Raw genomic sequence first — 18,746 nt, forward strand, 5'->3', positions numbered from 1 at the left:
AGACAACTGCTACAGGCTATTTTTGGACCCCAAATGCTGTCAGATGTCTTAAAGGAGCGTGTGGAGAGTTTTCCCCATGTTCCTGGGCACCTATGGGTCATTTAAGCTAAAATTTAGAACCAGAAACAACCCAAATGTTATTTCATCTTCACTCACTAGTTTTTTAAAAGGCTATTTCTGTGTTCCATGTACCCTCTCCTCTCCCCCCCTCTAGGCAAAAACACTCCCAGAACGCACTTGGGGAAAGATTGTGGCATTCTGGAAAATTCTTCTTTATATTTGAGCCAAGGCCAGCATTTTGTCACCCTGTGCTAAATATTTAAAATGCTAAGAAAAAGATCTCTTGGTTAATTGCCTGAGAATTCTTGAGATAACAACTTTCAAATTTCTTAATTATTTTTGGGTACCATCCCCTCAGCCACATTGTTTTTGATATAACAGCAAACACTGTTCAAAAGACATCTTTCAATATGGCAGTGCCTGCTAAACATTTGGTTCTAACTTCATATATTAACATACCAAAATGACGAGCCGAACTTTTATAAAATACAAACCAGACTTGCCCACAATAAAAAGAAGGCAGCAACTTTTATTTTAGAAACACATTTCTGTTACCAATACTGTATATGTTATACAGAGGTGGAATAAGGTGGGGGAAGGGGAAGCTGTAAGGTTAGTGCAGTCTTTGGATAAACACAGAACACATTTGTACAATAGACAGCACCATACCATAAGGGATGACATATGACAGTTGTTTCTGTGTAAGTCACACATGCATTGGCAAAAACAACATGGATCTGGGATTTTTTTTCTCAGAAATCCAGTGCACCAAAAAACCAAAATTGACCTGAAGAAATAACTTTTCCTGCTATAGGAAAAGTGAGGTAATAATTAGGGAATAAAGTGTGTCAAACCACTGCAGAAAAAACATGCTGCAGTGGAAAAGAACCAAGAATAGAATAGTTTCCCTCACATGCGATGCTTGCCAAGTGACCAGCCAGCAGGATGAGAAGCAGCCACCATCACAGCGAAAGGACTGTAAGCTCCAGGAAGTGCCGAAACTTCATATCAACATCTCCATCCCATACCAAAGAGCCATGAAGCAGATGGAGAACAGCCCAGCAGCAACAATTGTAACACCTGTCTCCATGAAGAGAGTGACTCTAAAGCCTACACTACTGCTGCACCAAAAACATACTGCCCAGCTACAAACACATGATCTTGTAGGTAATGCTCAATGTATCTACATCTTAGCTAAGTAGTTACTCTATTCATGGTCTTTTTTTTATCTCTAATGCAAGATACAAGGGAAAACAAGCTCATATGCCTTGCATCTTCTTGTTGCTCTCCTTTAAAGAGCCAGGACAGACATTGAACCAATTTTTAGGAAAAATGTAGGCCTGTGACTCTAATATTCATCACTTTTCTTCTGTATTATTTTTGACATCTTTGCCCAAGTATGAAGCCAGTGAAACTTCGAAAGCTGGTGTATTTTCTGCCGTTTAGTTGGCCCAGTAAAGACATCATTTATTTTGTGGATTTTATTGTATTTTGCTACGCTGCCAACGCAGCTAAGCCCTGGATTCCAGTGAATCAAGGGACTCTAAATGAATCTGAACTAAGAGGCAGAGGGCACAGACTCAGAACACTTTCCACCAGACAACAGACTCCTTCTCTCACACTGGGTATTGGATCTGTCTCACCTCCTTCATCTGATAATAAAGAGTGAGCTTTCAAATACAGGAAAACTCTGGCAATGAACCTGCATCTGCAGGAGGAGTGTAAACCATCTAGCGCAAGCTGAATAACAGATTTTCTTTCAGCTGACCATGAACACTTCTGTATTATCTGCATTAAGCTTCACTTTGTTTGCCCTCATCCTGACCGCAGTGGAGCTCACTACCTCAGAGAGTGGGGGAGGCTCTTTCTTTGGAGGCTTTTAAACAGACTGTCCATCTGTAGTGGATGCTTTGATTGTACTTGCATGACAGCAGGTTGGCCTGGATGGTCCGTGGTCTCTTCCAACTTTATGATTCTATGGTCCACTCCACAACTGACACCAGACACTGCTTCAGTACATAAATGGTTTCCCTCAAATTTGATGGAGCAATTTTTCCCCACACAAACCCTGGAAAAACGGATTAATACTTTTTAAAAGAATGACAAATATAATATTTAACCAAATGTTTTGACAGATCTGCTGCCCAAAATCATTTCTAAAAATAGACTATGACGGAAACCTATGTAAGACTATACATTGTAGCACATCATTAACATTCCTGGTCTTGGTTTCTTTCTGTGTTCTTTTTATGGGAATGATTGCATTATCACAGCTTTACACAATGGAAAACTAGTGGAGATAAAAAAAATATCTGGTTAACTAGTGTTGATACAACTTTCAATCTGCCAGTTACTAAAAATTAATTTTATTTTCCCCAAAAATATTGTCTGAAAAGAAAAACTCAGAAAAAAATGTATTTTTACAATGACTTCAAAATACCTCAAAATTCTACTTCTAGTTGGGAATCATAAACATACTGACACTAAAACTCCTGGCCATGTCTCTTGATTGTGTCATGTATATTTTAAATAGCATGAAGGAGAAATACAGGAGTCTAAGGGGCAACACAGACCAATGACAAGAAGTGCAACAGGATTCCCCTACTAGAAGCAACAAGGACACACTTCTTCCCTAATCAGATTTTGGCAGAAATAATCCAGACTAAGCCATCACTGCCCCATAATCATAAATGGATCTAAATAATTTAGAGGCTTTGTGAAAATCTATGATCCTCATGTGACCACTTCCACCAGTTAATTTCATTTTACTTTACTATCAGTTAACTATCTGCTTTCTTAATCTAAAATGTATCTAGCCAGCCAATCTATTTAAAAAATATGGGTCAGACACTGGAGCGTATGGATAAAATTTTGGTATATACATATAGTGGCAATTTGCTACTCACTGGAATTTAGTTCCAGGATCCCTGTGGATACCAAAATCCAAGGATGCGCAACTCTCATTGTGCACAATGGTGTAGTAAAATTATGTCCTTATATAAAATGGGAAAACCAACGTATTGCTTTTAGGAATTTTGGGGAGGAGGAGATAAAGTCAGCCCTTCACATTTACAGATTTAATATGGTCTCTCTAGGTCCTCTGGTGCAAAAATTATTCTCACTTGAAATCAGGTCCAAGTTTAGAGTAGACAACAATTTATAAAAGAAATTAAAAATCTAGGTGGACAATGCCTTTCATCAAGTGCATGGAAGCTTTTGGGGCATTTGGGGTGGTCCTAATAAAGCTATTGGGTAGTTGTGGATTTTCCCTTCTCGTCAACCAGTCTTTTTTTTAATTTGCTGGAAAAATGTTGCCTTTTCTTTCAGAACTGCTTTGAATAGAAATCCAATCACAGATTTAGCAGTAAAACTTTTGTTCGAGTAAGTGGGCAAAACATAAATTTGTATTAGCTTACTGTGAAAATTACAAGAATTTTGTCAATAACATTGATACTTTTGTTTCTACTTCCATTTAGATTTCCCCATTACAGTCTTACTCAGGTATTTCCTCAAATGTAAATCCTTTACTAAATACATTAGTTCATCACTGCTGCCTAGAACAGCAGACTTTTCTTAGCTTGCTTTGGAGTTTCATAGATGTAAAAAGGTAACACTGCAAATAGACTCCAATGCCAAACTAATTTTATATACAGAACGAAGCTTCATTAAGATATAAATTATTTCCAATGAGAGCAAAGCCCATACACTAAAGCTCTTTTTAGAAAATCTGTTATATCTCTTCTTAAATAGAAGTAGCACCCTGGATAGGGAAGAACTTTTAATGTTTCAAATACCTTCAATTTACTAAATGCAGGCTTCTGCTCTTTGGAGAACAAAAATAAAAGCCCTCTAATGAGAACCATGTGACTGGCAACAAAAAGAAGCATTGTTTCTGGTTTTACTAACCAGGAAATGATGGCAGAATCAGGAGAATGTATGTGTATATGTTCAGAAGTCCAATTGTGCATATCGCATTCCAGAGTATCTGTTTCTCACATTATATCTTTATCTTCTGGAAGTTACTAATTGCAAGCAGCTACGTTTTGTAATTTTTGTCTCAGCATGGGGAACAAAGAACTAGCATAAACTTGACCTCACTTTGGTATTCTGCATTCAGAAGAAAGTATCTTGCTAGGGCCAACTGACATGTCATTAAATAGCAGACAACTTTTGAGTTTTCCAGAATTTTTCCCTAGATTAACATGTTAAACAAAATATTTTGCAGTAATTGTAGTTGATCTTTATCAAAGTAGCACTCCGCAATGGCATTTTGATTCCTCACTCCATGAAGTATTACAGATATATGTGCTGTGTTGTTGAGGTTTATCCAAGCCATCTATATGTGACAGAAATCCTACAACTAAAGATTATTTATCTGAACATAAGATTATGGTGTGGAATAAGTATGATACAACCACTAAATATACTAATTTTGCGCCTACTTTCTAATCTGTATTATTATTAAGTTGAATTTGTATGTAAATTGAAACAGATACTTTTAAAAGTGTAACTCCAGCCAAACATATATAGAGAGCATAGGTAAAGGTTTTCCCCTGACGTTAAGTCCAGTCATGTCTGACTCTGAGAGTTGTCTGTAGACACCTCCAAGGTCATGTGGCTGGCATGACTGCATGGAGCGCCATTACCTTCCCGCCGGAGCGGTACCTATTGATCTACTCACATTGGCATGTTTTCAAACTGCTAGGTTGGCAGGAGCTGGAGCTAACAGCGGCCGCTCACGGGGTTTGAACCTGGGACCTTTCGGTGCTTTAACGCACTTCGCCACTGGGGCTCTGGAGAGCATAGGAAAGGGTTAACACCTCCTGTGGTATTTGTTTTGTTTTCCGACTGTACTCCTGTTCAGAAGATTTCACTTCACTTTGTCCCTGTGATAACTGGATTTTGAAAAATGTGCCTTGCTGTGGAAAAAAGGATTAGTGAGGAAGCTTCCGTGGAGACACCTTTTCTCCATGATAACTCTTTCAGAAGTGAATTTCCCTTCTGAGGGGAGATTTCTCTCACTTCCTGTTGTCTCACCCACTCCCCTCGTTCTTGACTATAAGTTGTTTGTAAGTTGGATGTTAGTAACTTGGGGACTGCCTGCATATGGATGTTACTCTATAAAGAGGAGGGCAACTACAGACTTGGGTGTGTGTGTCAATTTTCAACCCCATAATCATGCCTGAGGCTGCAGAAGCACACTACACGTTGCCAGAAACGATACCACACTATTTCTGCTTTTCTTTCCAGCTGCTTTTCAGTGAGAGGGGTTTTTTTTTTCATTTAGGAGTAGATGGGGACTGGGATCAAAAATGCTGCATTATAAAGTCAGTTTTTTGGGGGGGCGGGGTCATCATTTGAATATACTAGTGGCTCTGTGGACTACAAAATGTCTCCCATTGGTTGCACTTTTTACAGCCCATGTCTTTCACCACAGGCATCCCCATGTAAGTTGTCCCACACAGATATACTTTGGACTTTTGAATGCTGGATTACAACTCTGGAAACAAGGGTTCAAATTCCTACCCTGCCATATAAACCCACTGAATATCTTTCTATGAGCCACATACTCTCAGCCTTAGAGGAAAGCAAAGGCAATCCCCCTCCTCTCAAAAAAATGGCCAAACTCTTGCTAAGTTGCATAGATCCACCTTAGGGTTGCCATAACCTGGAAATGACTTGATGGAATTTAACAAACATTTTTTATTGATTCTTCACTCCTTTTCCAATCCTTGCTATTCTCTTGTACATACCAGGCATAATTCTCTCTGAATATAGACAGGCAGACAGATGCACTGTGAGAAACAGGCAAGACTCATTATAATAGAAGTGGAGCTTCTTGTTTCAGCACTGAAAAAGGCCAAATAGAAAGAAAGGTAAAAGTTTTGTCTTCTGATGTTCCAAAATCAGCTACAAGCATCTGGAACAAACCTCAAGGCTTTTGGCTCCTGGCGAGCCATGTTCATTCTGTGTATATAGATATCTACTTCCCAGGTACTATTATACTATGCTAGATTATCGTACTTAGAATTACACAATATTCTAAAAATAAAATAACCCTGAGATACATTTCTTTGTATGTCAGATGTTCAGGTCTTAGTTTAAACTTCCAACCATTTACCCCTCCAACTATTGTTGGACTACAAATCCCATAAACCTTAGTTATTAAAGCCAATGCTGAAGAAAAGTGGGAGTTGCAATGTAACAATCTATAGGGGCAATACAATTATCATCCAGATCTAAGAGCTATGATGGAGACAAGCACATCCTTTCTTATTAGAAATACATAAAACACACAGAAACCCCATAATACAAAAGCCATTTATTACTGACATTTTCTCCAACACGCTATACATGTTATCCTTCAGAAAGTCAAATTTGAAGGAGGACAATGGTGGTGAAGACAACAGCAGCAAAAGAGCTACCTACCATAATGGTTGTTTCAACACCAGCTCCAAATCTCTTGCTTAAAATGAAACCAGTGTTTATCTTTTAACAGCAACACTGAATTATTAGTATGGTACTCTTTCCATTGATGCCAGAATCCTGTCTCTCTCTTCTGCTGTAGGCATATTTGGCTTAATTCCATCTTTTCTTCTTTGCATCAAGATCCCATTCTAAAAATACAAAATCACAAATCACTGAATTTGATCGATTTTATTATCAGCAAATATTAGAAATAATCTGGAGTATAGACTTGCATCTTATCTCCATTACTCATCTCATAATAATGGATCAATACCAATGTCATCAAAAGCAAATAAAGAAGATGCACTACCAAAAGCAGTGTGATTTTCAAAACGATCAAATTCTCCATTAAAAATATTATGATTAAGATTCATTGGGAAAAAGATGTCAAATCAACTTAAGAGGTGCAACATCTTCAGGATTATCTATCAAGATGGTTGACTAGTTTACTACAAAAAAGTATAAATGACAACACTATCAAATATGTCATCTGGAATAAACATTAAATCTTCTTTTTATGATTATGATCTACAAAATTTGCAGATACAGAACCCTGCCATAAAATGTTTTCTTGTATTAAAATGAACATCAACTTTGACTTTACATATAGAGAGGCACTGCTTATGCTAGTCAGGTATGTGCTTAGGATACAGCAGATGCAACTTTCAAAGCATGTAATTAATTTTTTAAAGATATCAATCTAAAGACCCAATGTATGCAAAAAGAAACAAAATACAGTGGTTCTGGTAGTTGAACAACGCAGACAGCACCCAGCTAGATCTACTCAGCTAGTTCTCCTCGTGTGAAATCAGTATCAACCAGTTAAGTCTGTAAACCATGCAACATGGTAATTTTAAAAATTAGGTAAGCTCTTATCGACACCATGATTTTTGCACACTCCTACTGGGAAGGACCGGGGTCACAGAAGCATTTTCCGACTATGTTGAGAGAGTGTGGACAAAAAAATTGGTTTCTCCACAGACAGTTGTTAAAGGGACTAAGGTTGCACCATCCACAATTGCTACTGAGATGAAACTCCCATAGAAAAATCTGAAATTTCAAGTATTTGCACCTTATGTAAAAGTTGTTTTACTGATTGTATTCACCCTGAGCCAAGGTGGGTAATAATACTTTATCTGTGTATCTATCCATCGGAGTTTTAAACGCTTTGATTGTGTACTCACAATCAAAACACCATGAACGATTCATGAGAAACATTTCAAATTTACTTACCCAAAACTTTCTGCAATTTTTGTATCTTAAGAAATAGATGGTGCATGCATCTTTATTGTAGTTACTGTCATCCATACATTTTCTAGAAGCATCTGTTTCCTTGAATGTCAAAAAATATAATGTTATAAACCAACAGGAGACAAGGTTTACATTGCATAACTTTTGCCAGTGTTATATCTTGAAGCTACAATTATATGTATGAGTGAACAAATTGTGTGTACTTAGTTGTACTCACAGCAGCTTCCTCAGAAGATTGGCTAACAACTGCAATCCTAATCACACTTCTCAGAAAGTATGCCCATACGTTTGTATTTTTATGTCTTAACTACTGTGTAGAGGTTTGCATGTTGAAATTATCACTCAGGAGATTAGAGGCAGAATCCCTATTCGGCCATGGAAAGTCACTAGGTGACCTTAGGCAAGTCACACTTTCTCACACTCAGAGGGCAGGAAAGGCAAAAATCTTGCCAAGAAAACCCTATCATACATTTGCCTTAGGGTTGCCATAAGTTGGAAATAACCTGAAGACACAGAACAAACAAGAAGCAAACTGTCTTCTTCGCCTCAAAAGGAATCCATAAATAATTCTACATTCTGAAAGGCTTTTTCTTTTATAACTTTATAGCCAACTGAAAGATGTTGCAAGCATCAAATCACAGTCCAGAAATCTCTAATGACCTCTCTCTTAGAAATGCATTACTATAAGCATATTTATTTAAAAGAAAAATATGTTTATTGTGCAAAGCTGCATAATCCTACGCCCAACTAAATCAATGAAACTGAGCTTCTTACCGCTAAACAGGGATTTAAGTCATGATCACGAAGTCGTTGCAGTTTTCTGGACATAAAGATGCTTGTTGGTTTTCGGTGTTGGTTTTTTTTGCAGCTAGAACAAACAAAGCAAATTTTCAAACAGTGATATTAAAAACCAGTTCTCACCTTCATAAACATTTAAGATATTCAGTATAAAAGTGCATGTATTAATTTTAATATGTTAAGAAAAAAGTACAAAGTACTGTTAAGTCATCATCCCACTCTAAAGTTTTTCAGTTAGCCTCCAATTCTCTGACAGTTTTATGAAAACAGATCTATGTTTATGGCACTTCAAAAGTGGTATGTGGTACTTTCAGATTCTCAATTATTAATATTCTTCATTCAGATCAATTTTAAAATTTCACTTTTAATTCAAGGGATGTGGTTTTAAGATGCCATCTCATGCATGAATATGAGCTACTTCAGTCAACTGCATGGAGCAATGCATTACATTAATAACTTTTCTAGCCCATTACCACTCAAAAACACAATTTTTCTACCATCTGAAGTACTGAGTGAAATGTAAAGTCTCTTATGAGATATTTATTTGAAAAGGTTCAATGAAACATTTTAAAACAGTTTTAACATACTGTCAAATTGCCAATTCAGATTGGAAATCCTTTCAATTCAATTCAGAAGTAATACCTTCTTAGTGTTTTTTTTCTTATGTTAGCAGTAAAGACAATATATATTTTGCCAGGTTTTCTGTGGATTTAATTTGTCTGTTAATTGTGGTTTTTTGTTTGTTTCTATAGTCTCATTTTTCTTTCTTGTATTTTGTGTTATTGTTATAAACTACCTTGAGAACATTTACGGAGGAGGTGCTCAAAGGCTGTACGTACATATCTCTATAAACACACATTTATATTCAAAAAAGAAAAAAGAAGTGATATAAAAGAAAAGTGTATTCAATAGTTTCATTCTAAGGCAAATCTACTACTACTTGCAGAAACCCTAACTTTCATCCCTGGGCAAGTGTCCAATCCAGCACTTCCATTCTGCTTGAGTTACGTCATTAGGCTAAGTTGCAACACCAACTCTTGTATTTTTCCATTAGTGTAAAGTTAGATATAATTCTTCATTTAAAGCTGCTTGTCTGCTTTCATTTTCCATCTGCTTAGAATTCATAAGTTCACTCCCCTCTTCATGGTGAGTCAGTCTCTCGAGGTATAAAACAGCAGTCAGCATGGCTGATAATTTTTGACATAACAGCAAATCAGTTTTAGTAACCCCTTGCAGTTCCTTTGACAACTCACACAGGTTTACAAACCATTATTTCACATGTTCATATGCAGCCAAAATGTTCAACTGGATTACAGAATGAGAAATATTTTTAGGATTTGACGTTAGAAAATTACTTTCAAATGCTCCAGATTACAAATATCTTTTGAAGTCTGGTTTAAGAGTACAACTAGAAGTTTGCCAACCTTATTCCTCAAGCAATATGGGTAACAAGTTTTTTAAAAGAAACATAGACTTGATTACCTCTCAGTTTCTCATTTGCTTCAAATTCCTTTTCCAGATAAGTAGAACACAGACATTTGAAAAGACTCCTAAAATATTAGCTTGCAACTAAAATTTGAGAAGAGTTGATGAGCTTTTTAACAAAATATTTATGTAAACTAATCTTTCAGCTTTATGTTAGAAGTTTCAGAAATGCAAGCTGTTCATGTTTGAAATCCAGGTTAAAATAGAAATGTAGTTATTTCACAGATACCATTTACTCTGATAAGTCATAAAAACAGTCTTATTTCACCCATGTAAAGTTTCCATGAATCCTATTCTATCTCAAGTCTATGCAAGCTCAACAAAGTTCCATATGGTTTTCTCAAACACTATGTACACTGAAAAAATAATTTATTATGCTACTATAAAATATCCACTGAATTGTATAGCCCCATCATGTGTCCTTCTAAAATAAGTAGTTTTCTTTCTGCAAAACAAGGATGTATTCTCATGAAATTTGCAGTTTTTAGAGAAATAAAATTAGCAGAAGAGCTACATATGCTGCCCTGACATCCATATAAAACAATTACTAGGTGATCTAAACTCAGATAACATAAGCTTCCATTTGCCCATTACACTACTTAAACCTTAAGACATACATTTCTGAGGGGTTATGTGAAACCACAGATATGAGCTTATGCCATTGAATTACTTCATTTCCAGTTCCAACATATCATAAATTAACATTGGGGGTTCTTATAGGAATTTGCTAGAGACAAATCCCAATGTAACTATATCCAATGCTTGGTAACATCTGGAGGAAGTATACTACAGAATCACCTGGTGGGCCTAGCAAGCTCCTAGATGAACAATTTCCCCCCAGGTACAGGTAAGTGAAACCAAGGATATGGGTTCTGTGGTTATGGGACTTGGTTGTTGTTTCTTATTTCAGTGCTCCTTCCTGCTTTCCAAACTGGCTTAAATTAAGACATACTGTACTAAAGAATGTTAGCACAATACCATGCTCTCTTTTACAGTTTATAGTTGCAACTGTTTATATGAGACAACTATAATTTTAAATGATAGAAATGTCTATCATTGTATGTATTTGTGCTATATTATAGTTGGGAGGTATATACAAATGTAAACCTTGAGCACATCCTTTCCTCGCACTCAACAATTCCATATTTGCTGGGTTAAATAATCATACTATCCCACTGTACCTGAGCCAAAAAAAACTACGGCTGTTCAGAGCTTAAGACAAATTCAAATTGGACTGCCATTTTATTACAACAGAAAACAATGGATAATTAACCATAGTGTTCAAGCACAGAGTTCTAAGAAAGGAAGATGGAAAGAATAGCATAAGACACTGCCTGTATGTACAAAAGTTAATACTTCAGTAGATTCACTGAATCAACAGAGCTCACATGTTAACTTATCTAATTTCCACTGACCGAATGGGTCTACTTTGGAGAGGTATTAACAAATGGATTTAGGTCTAATAGTAGAAGTGCCTCGTTTATTTCACCTTTCCTAGAAAAGATTTGTTGTTGCAGCTTCAGGTTTCTGGGAAGTGTACAGCACTATTCATAAATATTGACCTCGTTCTGATATTATATTCCCTTTTTATTAGACTTGGGATTGTTTCATCCTTTCATGTTCTATCAAAGTTATTTCCTTATTTTCTAAAACAGTTTTCCAAATCAGGAAACTCACCAGACCCTTCCTACGGAAAAGATGAAATCATACTTTCTGGCTTTTATCTGTAGAGAAGATTCAAACTTCGTGTTTTACATTTATTTTGAGCATCACTGCAAATTGCTGTTTAACAAATCAAAAAGTTTTGCAATAAGGTGAGTGAGAAGAAGCACACCTTGTATTTCTGGCCCAAAATATGCCTAAGTAATAGTTGATGAACCGGACATTAGATCAATGTTCTCCCAGTCCTTATTGCAGTAAAGCAGATCCATTTAATTGATCATCCACCTTCTTGGAATGTTCTACGAAGAGCCAGGGCAAGCAATACCCAACCTGCTGAATGGAAAGTTTTAATGCTATGGCAAAAGGCTTAAATGAGAAGGTGGCTTCCATGTCCCTCTACCGTTACACCATAGCTATGATATGCTCAAAAATATTATTTCTATTTTTATCTATCACTACTTATTATACCTGAACCATGACCTGTGGTTACTTTTAACAATAGTTTATCCAACTAAAACAGGACACTAGACCTAAGTCTCTACTTTACTTTAGTTTGGACATAATAACAGATCAAGCTAATGAAATATATATGCCAAGGTTTCTGAGTTCATACTTGCAACTGTTCCTGCAGTACAAAACTTTAGTTTAGTAAGGCTTTATTAATACCCCAAAGACAGCATCAAGTGTTGATGTGCATGCACACGTGTGTGTGCACATACAATGCTTACATTATGCTCAAACTTACAGTCTAATGTGAAATGAACACACTATTTTATTTTCACACTTTTTGCCCTTGAAAACCATACCTCTGAACTTTCTAGTTGAATGCCTGACACAATTAAAATTAATTATTATACTTATTTTTCCTTCTATATTCCTGTTTCTTGCTTATTTCAATGTTTGTGTGTATGTATGTATGCATGTGTATATGCATATAATGCATTATTGGTATTTTCCTGCTAATGGAATGGTCCATCCAGATAGTAAGATAGCCTCATGACAGCAAGTTCCCTCTGGTATCTAATATTCAAAGGGAACTCCTCCAAAAACAGGTCTCAGAGAATCTACACAAGGGACAGAAGCCATGCATGCCATCAAATGAAATCGCAATGACAAGTAGTGGTGGACATGGGCTGAGTAGGTAGTTCTAACATCTAAGGGGAAATTCTTTTGTTATGAAAGCCATTTGGATTTAAATTTTGTGACTGAAGGAAGCAACAGTGATCATGGGATCTTACAAAACCCCACAATTTTGGAAGATTGCCTACAGCTTTTGCACTGTGGATATAGGGTTACATCTAAACAAGAGTTTCATCAGAGGATTCTCTGACAAACTACTTTCCAAACTATGCTTGTAAGTTTAGTCTCCTAAGTTTAGAGAAAAACTGTATCAAAGTAACAAATATTTATTAAATTCTGAAATCCAATCCTGTTTTATCCCATGATTTGGGTGTATGTATTTCCATCTAACATAAGAACTTTTTACCAAGTTGAAAAAACTCTATCACACTTAAATACATACCAGATTGTATCCTGGAAATGAAAAACACACACAGAACTCAAAGACTGAGTGTCTTGTAAATGTCTAAATTATGGGAAATGCAGCAAAGACTTGCTCTATGGCAAAATATGAGCATAAATCAAATTAACTCATTATAAGTTATAAAGCGAAAGAAAGTTTGTTAATAACCCTCATTTTTGATACTACAGTAGAGTCTCACTTATCCAACACTCGCTTATCCAACGTTCTGGATTATCCAACACATTTTTGGAGTCAATGTTTTCAATATATCGTGATATTTTGGTGCTAAATTCATAAATACAGTAATTACTACATAGCATTACTGCATATTGAACTACTTTTTCTGCCAAATTTGTTGTCTAACATGATGTTTTGTGCTTCATTTGTAAAATCATAACCTAATTTGATGTTTAATAGGCTTTTCCTTAATGCCTCCTTATTATCCAACATATTCGCTTATTCAACATTCTGCCGGCCCGTTTATGTTGGATAAGTGAGACTCTACTGTAGTACTAAATCCTACATTCAATGTATTAACTATAATGGGATATCTTTTACAACAGACTCCAGTTGATAGATCTTGCAGTTCTTGTAAAAGAACTATGGAAAACCCTAAAACTTAATGTCTAGCCACCTGGTCTAAGGAGCAAAATAAAAAGAATTAGCATACTGCCACCTCCATTTTAAGTCGATAAATTTTACACCGTTACTTTCCTTCAACATTTAAATAATGATCCCTACAAGCAGGTTTCTCTGTCTGTATATATCTTCAATTAACCTTTCAAATACTTAGAGGTGGTATAACAAGATCCTTTCTGTGAAATAAGGCCTACAGCACCTGGTATTCCTTTAGCAGTCTCTCATCTAAGTACCAACCAGGGGTGACCCTGATTAGCTTCTGAAATTAACCAGGATCTGCCACCTTGAGGGTATTTAGGCCCTAAACAAGCTACTAGACCAGCTTCAAGTCCCACCACGTCCAGCTAGAGTGCCTTTGCACTGCGGAATTATGGCCCAAATGCTATGGGATCACAGGAATGGTAGAGTTGCAAGGGTTCTTATCCTTCTCTGTGAAAACTACAACTCTCACAATTCCAGTTAAAATTGTGTCGAACTACACTGCATCTTTCCCTAGTCTACTTCCAAGGGGAAATTCACAAGAATTAAAGAACCTGGTAGTGCTGTATGCTTGGCAAGATACATTCTCCGCTATTCACAATAATCTTCTCTCCGCATCTATGGATGCTATGTTCATGACTTGAATTTTTTTAAGGTTGTCAAACATCAAACTATGGTCTTCACATTTCATATAATAAACACCAGTTTAATAATAATAGTATTAAATAACAATAAATTTTCTTTGTTACTCGCCTCTTGTCATGGCTTAAGACAGGATACAACACAGTCAAAAATGTATCAACTTATTACATACCACAAAACAGATATCACACATGTACTATTTAGTTGTAACTTGTATAAGAAAGAGAGAAATCAATACCTCAGGCCATACAAAAGACACACTGGGATCCTTATATTAAAACTACATTTTTACTGGTCAGTCGGAATGCTAAAATAACATAACAGCCCCTTTTCTATTTAAAGCAACTCAGCTGAGAACTGCATATTTGAAGTCGATTGGTGTAAATTATAAGGGTGATGCAGATATTTGATCTGGTTCAGGATCTTGACCCCTTGTTGTTAAAAGCTTGTTTATTTTAACTTTGGTTGTAATGTGGGTTTTATATTGTGTGTGCTAAATGTGTTTATCAAATGTTTTAATATGGCCAATAGGCTAATCAATAAAACATACCACAATGCACAAAGCAAAGCTTGCTTTTGCCATTTGATATAATAGACCTTTTCAATTTTTTTAAAAAAATGTAATGTCCTTTACATATCGGATAGGAGTTATTAAATATGGGAAAACTCTTTGTAACTTTTGTCCCACCATGTATATCCCACCATGGGGAAAAAGTGTTTTAATGGAAACTATCAAAACAGGGGCATTAACCCTTCCCTATGCTGCCCAAAGCCTGTATGTGCACACACAGACACACATACAAACGGCTGGAATTACACTTAAGAAAGGACCTGTTCTGACTTACATACACATTCAACTTAAGAACAAGACTACAGAATCTATCTCACTTAGGCAGAAAAAAAATGAAAAGCCAAGATACAGAATGGGAGACGCCTGGCTTGACAGCAGCACATGTGAAAAAGATCTCAAGAGTCCTCCTGGACAACAAGTTTTTTTTAACTGATTTATAGTGTATTGTACTGTTTTTATATGTCTGTTTTATTGTAAGCCGCCCTGAGTCCCCTGTTGGGTGAGAAGGGCGGGATATAAATATTGTAATAAAATAAATAAATAAATAAGTTAAACATGAGCCAACAGTATGATGCGGCAGCTAAAAAAGCCAATGGGATTTTGGCTTGCATAAATAGGAGTATAATGTCTAGAACAGTGGTTCTCAACCTGTGGTTCCCCAGATGTTTTGGCCTTCAGCTCCCAGAAATCCTAACAGCTGGTAGACTGGATGAGTTTTCTGGGCGTTGTAGACCAAAACACCTGGGGATCCACAGGTTCAGAACCATAGGTCTAGTTCCAAGGAAGTCATGCTACCCCCTCTATTCTGCCTTGATCAGACCACACCTGGAGTACTGTGTCCAATTCTGAGCACCACAATTTAAGGGAGATGTTGACAAGCTGGAATGTGTCCAGAGGAGAACAACTAAAATGATCAAGGGTCTGGAGAACAAGCCCTATGAAGAGCGGCTTAAAGAGCTGGGCACGTTTAGCCTGCAGAAGAAAAAGCTGAGAGAAGACATGATAACCATGTATAAATATGTGAGGGGAAGTCACAGGGAGGAGGGCGCAAGCTTGTTTTCTGCTGCTCTGGAGACTAGAATGCAGAACAATGGCTTCAAACTACAGGAAAGGAGATTGCACCTGAACATGAGGAAGAACTTCCTGACTGTGAGAGAGTTGTTCAGCAGTGGAACTCTGCCCCGGGAGTGTGGTGGAGTGTGTCTTTCTTTGGAGACTTTTAAACAGAGGCTGGGCGAGCATCTGTCGGGGGTGCTTTGAAAGCGATTTTCCTGCTTCTTGGCAGGGGGTTTGGACTGGATGGCCCATGAGGTCTCTTCCAACTCTATGATCCCTTACTACCCACAAGGGATGATCCAGTCCAAGGAACGATTGTACGTTAGAGAAGAAGCATGAAGAGACAGTGTAGGACAGGCATGGACCAACTTGGGTCCTCCGGGTGTTTTGAACTACAACTCCTACCGGCTGTTAGGAATTGTGGGAGTTGCAGTCCAAAACACCCGGAGGACCCAAGTTTGCCCATGTCTGGTGTAGAAGGTGGAGAGAGAAGGGGGACGGGCGAGAAACAACTCCCAGGCCCTCTGTGGTGGGCCAAAGGGCGGCGGGGAAGGGGCCGCCGCCTTGAAGGCCTATTCTCCCCCTCCCCTGAAGCACCGAGCAGGCGGAGGGAAAGGAAGCGCGCGGCCTCGCCGCACCGGGAAGGACGGAAGGAGGGGAAAGGCGAAGGAAAGGAGGAGGAGGGGAGAGGGGAGAGGGGAGGCCGTCCGGCCCTTGTCACCTTCAGCCGCGACCCTTTTCTGCCCGCGGGGCTCCAGGGAAGTCTCTGCTCCACGCCTCGGCCTGCTCCTCTTCGTGAGGGACTCAACGGGACACATTTGCCTCACACACCGCACCAAGGAGGCCGTTACTGGGAAGAGCCCTACCAAGGCGAGACTCACCTCAGCCACAACAGTACCCGCTCGTCCCCAATCCGAAAGACGTCATCCGCTCGGGGAGCCGCTTTATAAAGGGCGCAGCCTACCCCATTTCTGGCCCCGAAAGTGACACCCGCCTTGCCCAATGGCTCTGGCGGGACGCTTTTGAAGGACAGCCCCGCGCGGCCCAATCCCCGCCGGGCGCCCGCCCCTTCCTCCCGCCGGGGTGAAGGCGCCGTCGCAGGGGGGGCGTGCCCGCGGGGCTGAGTGACAGGGGGAGGTGTCCAACCCGCGGCGCGTGTGGGCGTGGGGGCGGCGGTGGGCGCGGCGTCGCGCGGCAGGCTGAGCTGCACCGCAGCGCTCATACACTACAATGGCTGCTGGGGAAAGAGGGGAAAGCAAACAATTTCCAGGCCCGCCGCGTCCAGACCGAAATAAGGAAGAAAAATTGCAGAAAAATCGGAGAGCGCCCTAAAAGGCGGGAAGACGGCGCGGAGGGGATGCGGAGGCGCCCGCGGTGAGTCTGGACCCGCTTTGGGGCTCGGGGGAGCCGCCGGAGGAGGGAAAGAGCAGGGTTATTTAAATGCGGGAGCGGGAGGAGGAAGGGGGGGGGGAGAGGGAGAGGGGCGCGGGGTGGGGAGGGGGAGACGGAAAGCCCCTGCTTGCCCTCCAAAATCGCCTCAACTTTCTTCGCCTCGGGCTTCCCTCTTCTCCTTCCCTCAGAGCCTTTTAAAGAAGGGTCTCTTCCCCTCTCCCCCCCTCCCTCCCTCCCTCCCTCGAAAGTGTGGAAGTTACTTTCTCCAAAGTTCCTCACTTCTCCCTCAACGTGTGTGTCTATCTCCCCTCTCTCTCCTTACCCTTACCCCCCCCCCCCTTTGCCTTCCTTCCTTCCTTCCCTGAATGCAGTGACAGCCGCAGCAGCAGCGGAAGACATTAGAGCTCAGCCCGCCGCCTCTCGCCTCTCTCCCCCCCCTTAAATGAGAGAAAATTAATATAAATTCAGGCGTTGCTCCCAGAGGGACCCCCTTTGCGCAGAAATGTCCCCCATAGTTGGTTCTCCCTGGGCGGGCTGGAAAGTTCCCCCGAGGGGAAAGTTTTGGGGCGCTCCAGGAGCCCCTTTTCGGGGAGCCAGGAAAGTTTGCTCCTTCTCCTCCTCCTCCTCCCTGGAGAGAGAGAGAGAGAGAAAGGAAAAGGAGTCGCTTCTTTTGGGACCGAATCGGGGCGCATTCCTGGCTCCTCTCTCCTGGTGCGGCTTTCGAGGGGAGACCCAACGCGGGGAGCGGGAGAGAGGAGGGACAGCTTGTTGTCAGTATCATAAACAACCAAAATGGAGGGAGAACCGAAGGGAGATCGCGGAATTGGAAAAGGGGGGGAGGAGGAGGGGGGGAAAAGCCCGAAAAAATCCCTAGAAAAATAGCACCGAAAAATTCCGCGCCGTGCCTGGCTTCCCTTCCCCGCCTTCCCCTTGACGCCCCCCTCGCGTCATCCCTCCAGGAGAGCGCCTCGCACTGGGTCGGGCTTGGGGGGCTTCTACCCATAGGACGATTATTATTGTTTGCTTGCCCTCTTACAGCCCGTGCGAGGAGGAAGAGGGGAGGTGGGGATCCCCTCCCCTTTATTTCCCCTCTCCTTTACTTCCCCCCTCCTTGACTTTCCCTCTCCTTTAAATAGGGGAGTGGGAGGAGGTGGGGACCTTCAGTCAGCCCCATCTGGGAGGGAGAAGGAGAAGATCAAGCGCCTTCTTCTTGGTCCTCTT

The 18,746-nt window shown here is 39.8% G+C and overlaps 2 protein-coding genes across 12 annotated transcripts in view; one reads left to right on the forward strand and one right to left on the reverse strand.

Moving 5' to 3' along the window:
- Window positions 1-569: 569 nt before the first annotated feature.
- On the reverse strand, window positions 570-17,168 carry chchd7 (coiled-coil-helix-coiled-coil-helix domain containing 7). 4 transcript variants are annotated; one of them, XR_506941.3, is made up of 6 exons: window positions 16,855-17,066; window positions 8,554-8,647; window positions 7,762-7,860; window positions 6,490-6,677; window positions 5,814-5,910; window positions 570-2,128 (listed from the first exon to the last, which is right to left on the reverse strand). XR_506941.3 is itself a non-coding variant. In XM_003224292.4 (4 exons), exons 2-4 carry the CDS (start codon window positions 8,605-8,607, stop codon window positions 6,573-6,575), a joined length of 258 nt encoding a protein of 85 aa, XP_003224340.1. In that variant the 5' UTR covers window positions 8,608-8,647; window positions 17,015-17,168; the 3' UTR covers window positions 6,368-6,572. The 4 variants fall into 4 exon arrangements, 2 of the variants coding, with proteins under 2 accessions (XP_003224340.1, XP_008114368.1); XR_010005984.1 differs by lacking the exon at window positions 5,814-5,910; XM_003224292.4 differs by lacking the exons at window positions 570-2,128; window positions 5,814-5,910 and having other exon boundaries at window positions 6,368-6,677; window positions 17,015-17,168.
- Window positions 17,169-17,258: 90 nt separating this feature from the next.
- The window catches only part of plag1 (PLAG1 zinc finger), a 36,846-nt gene continuing 35,358 nt past the window's right edge, over window positions 17,259-18,746 (forward strand). For 4 of the 8 annotated variants that reach the window (XM_008116164.2, XM_008116162.2, XM_008116165.2 and 1 more), the window contains exon 1: window positions 17,259-17,507. The gene's annotated coding sequence lies outside the window, so the exon portion shown is untranslated. The remainder of the gene's footprint in view (window positions 17,508-18,746) is intronic. The other 4 variants (XM_008116167.2, XM_008116166.2, XM_008116168.2 and 1 more) reach the window with 1 other exon arrangement.

This window comes from Anolis carolinensis, chromosome 4 (genome assembly GCF_035594765.1).
Source record: "Anolis carolinensis isolate JA03-04 chromosome 4, rAnoCar3.1.pri, whole genome shotgun sequence".
Taxonomy (NCBI): Eukaryota; Metazoa; Chordata; class Lepidosauria; order Squamata; family Dactyloidae; genus Anolis; species Anolis carolinensis.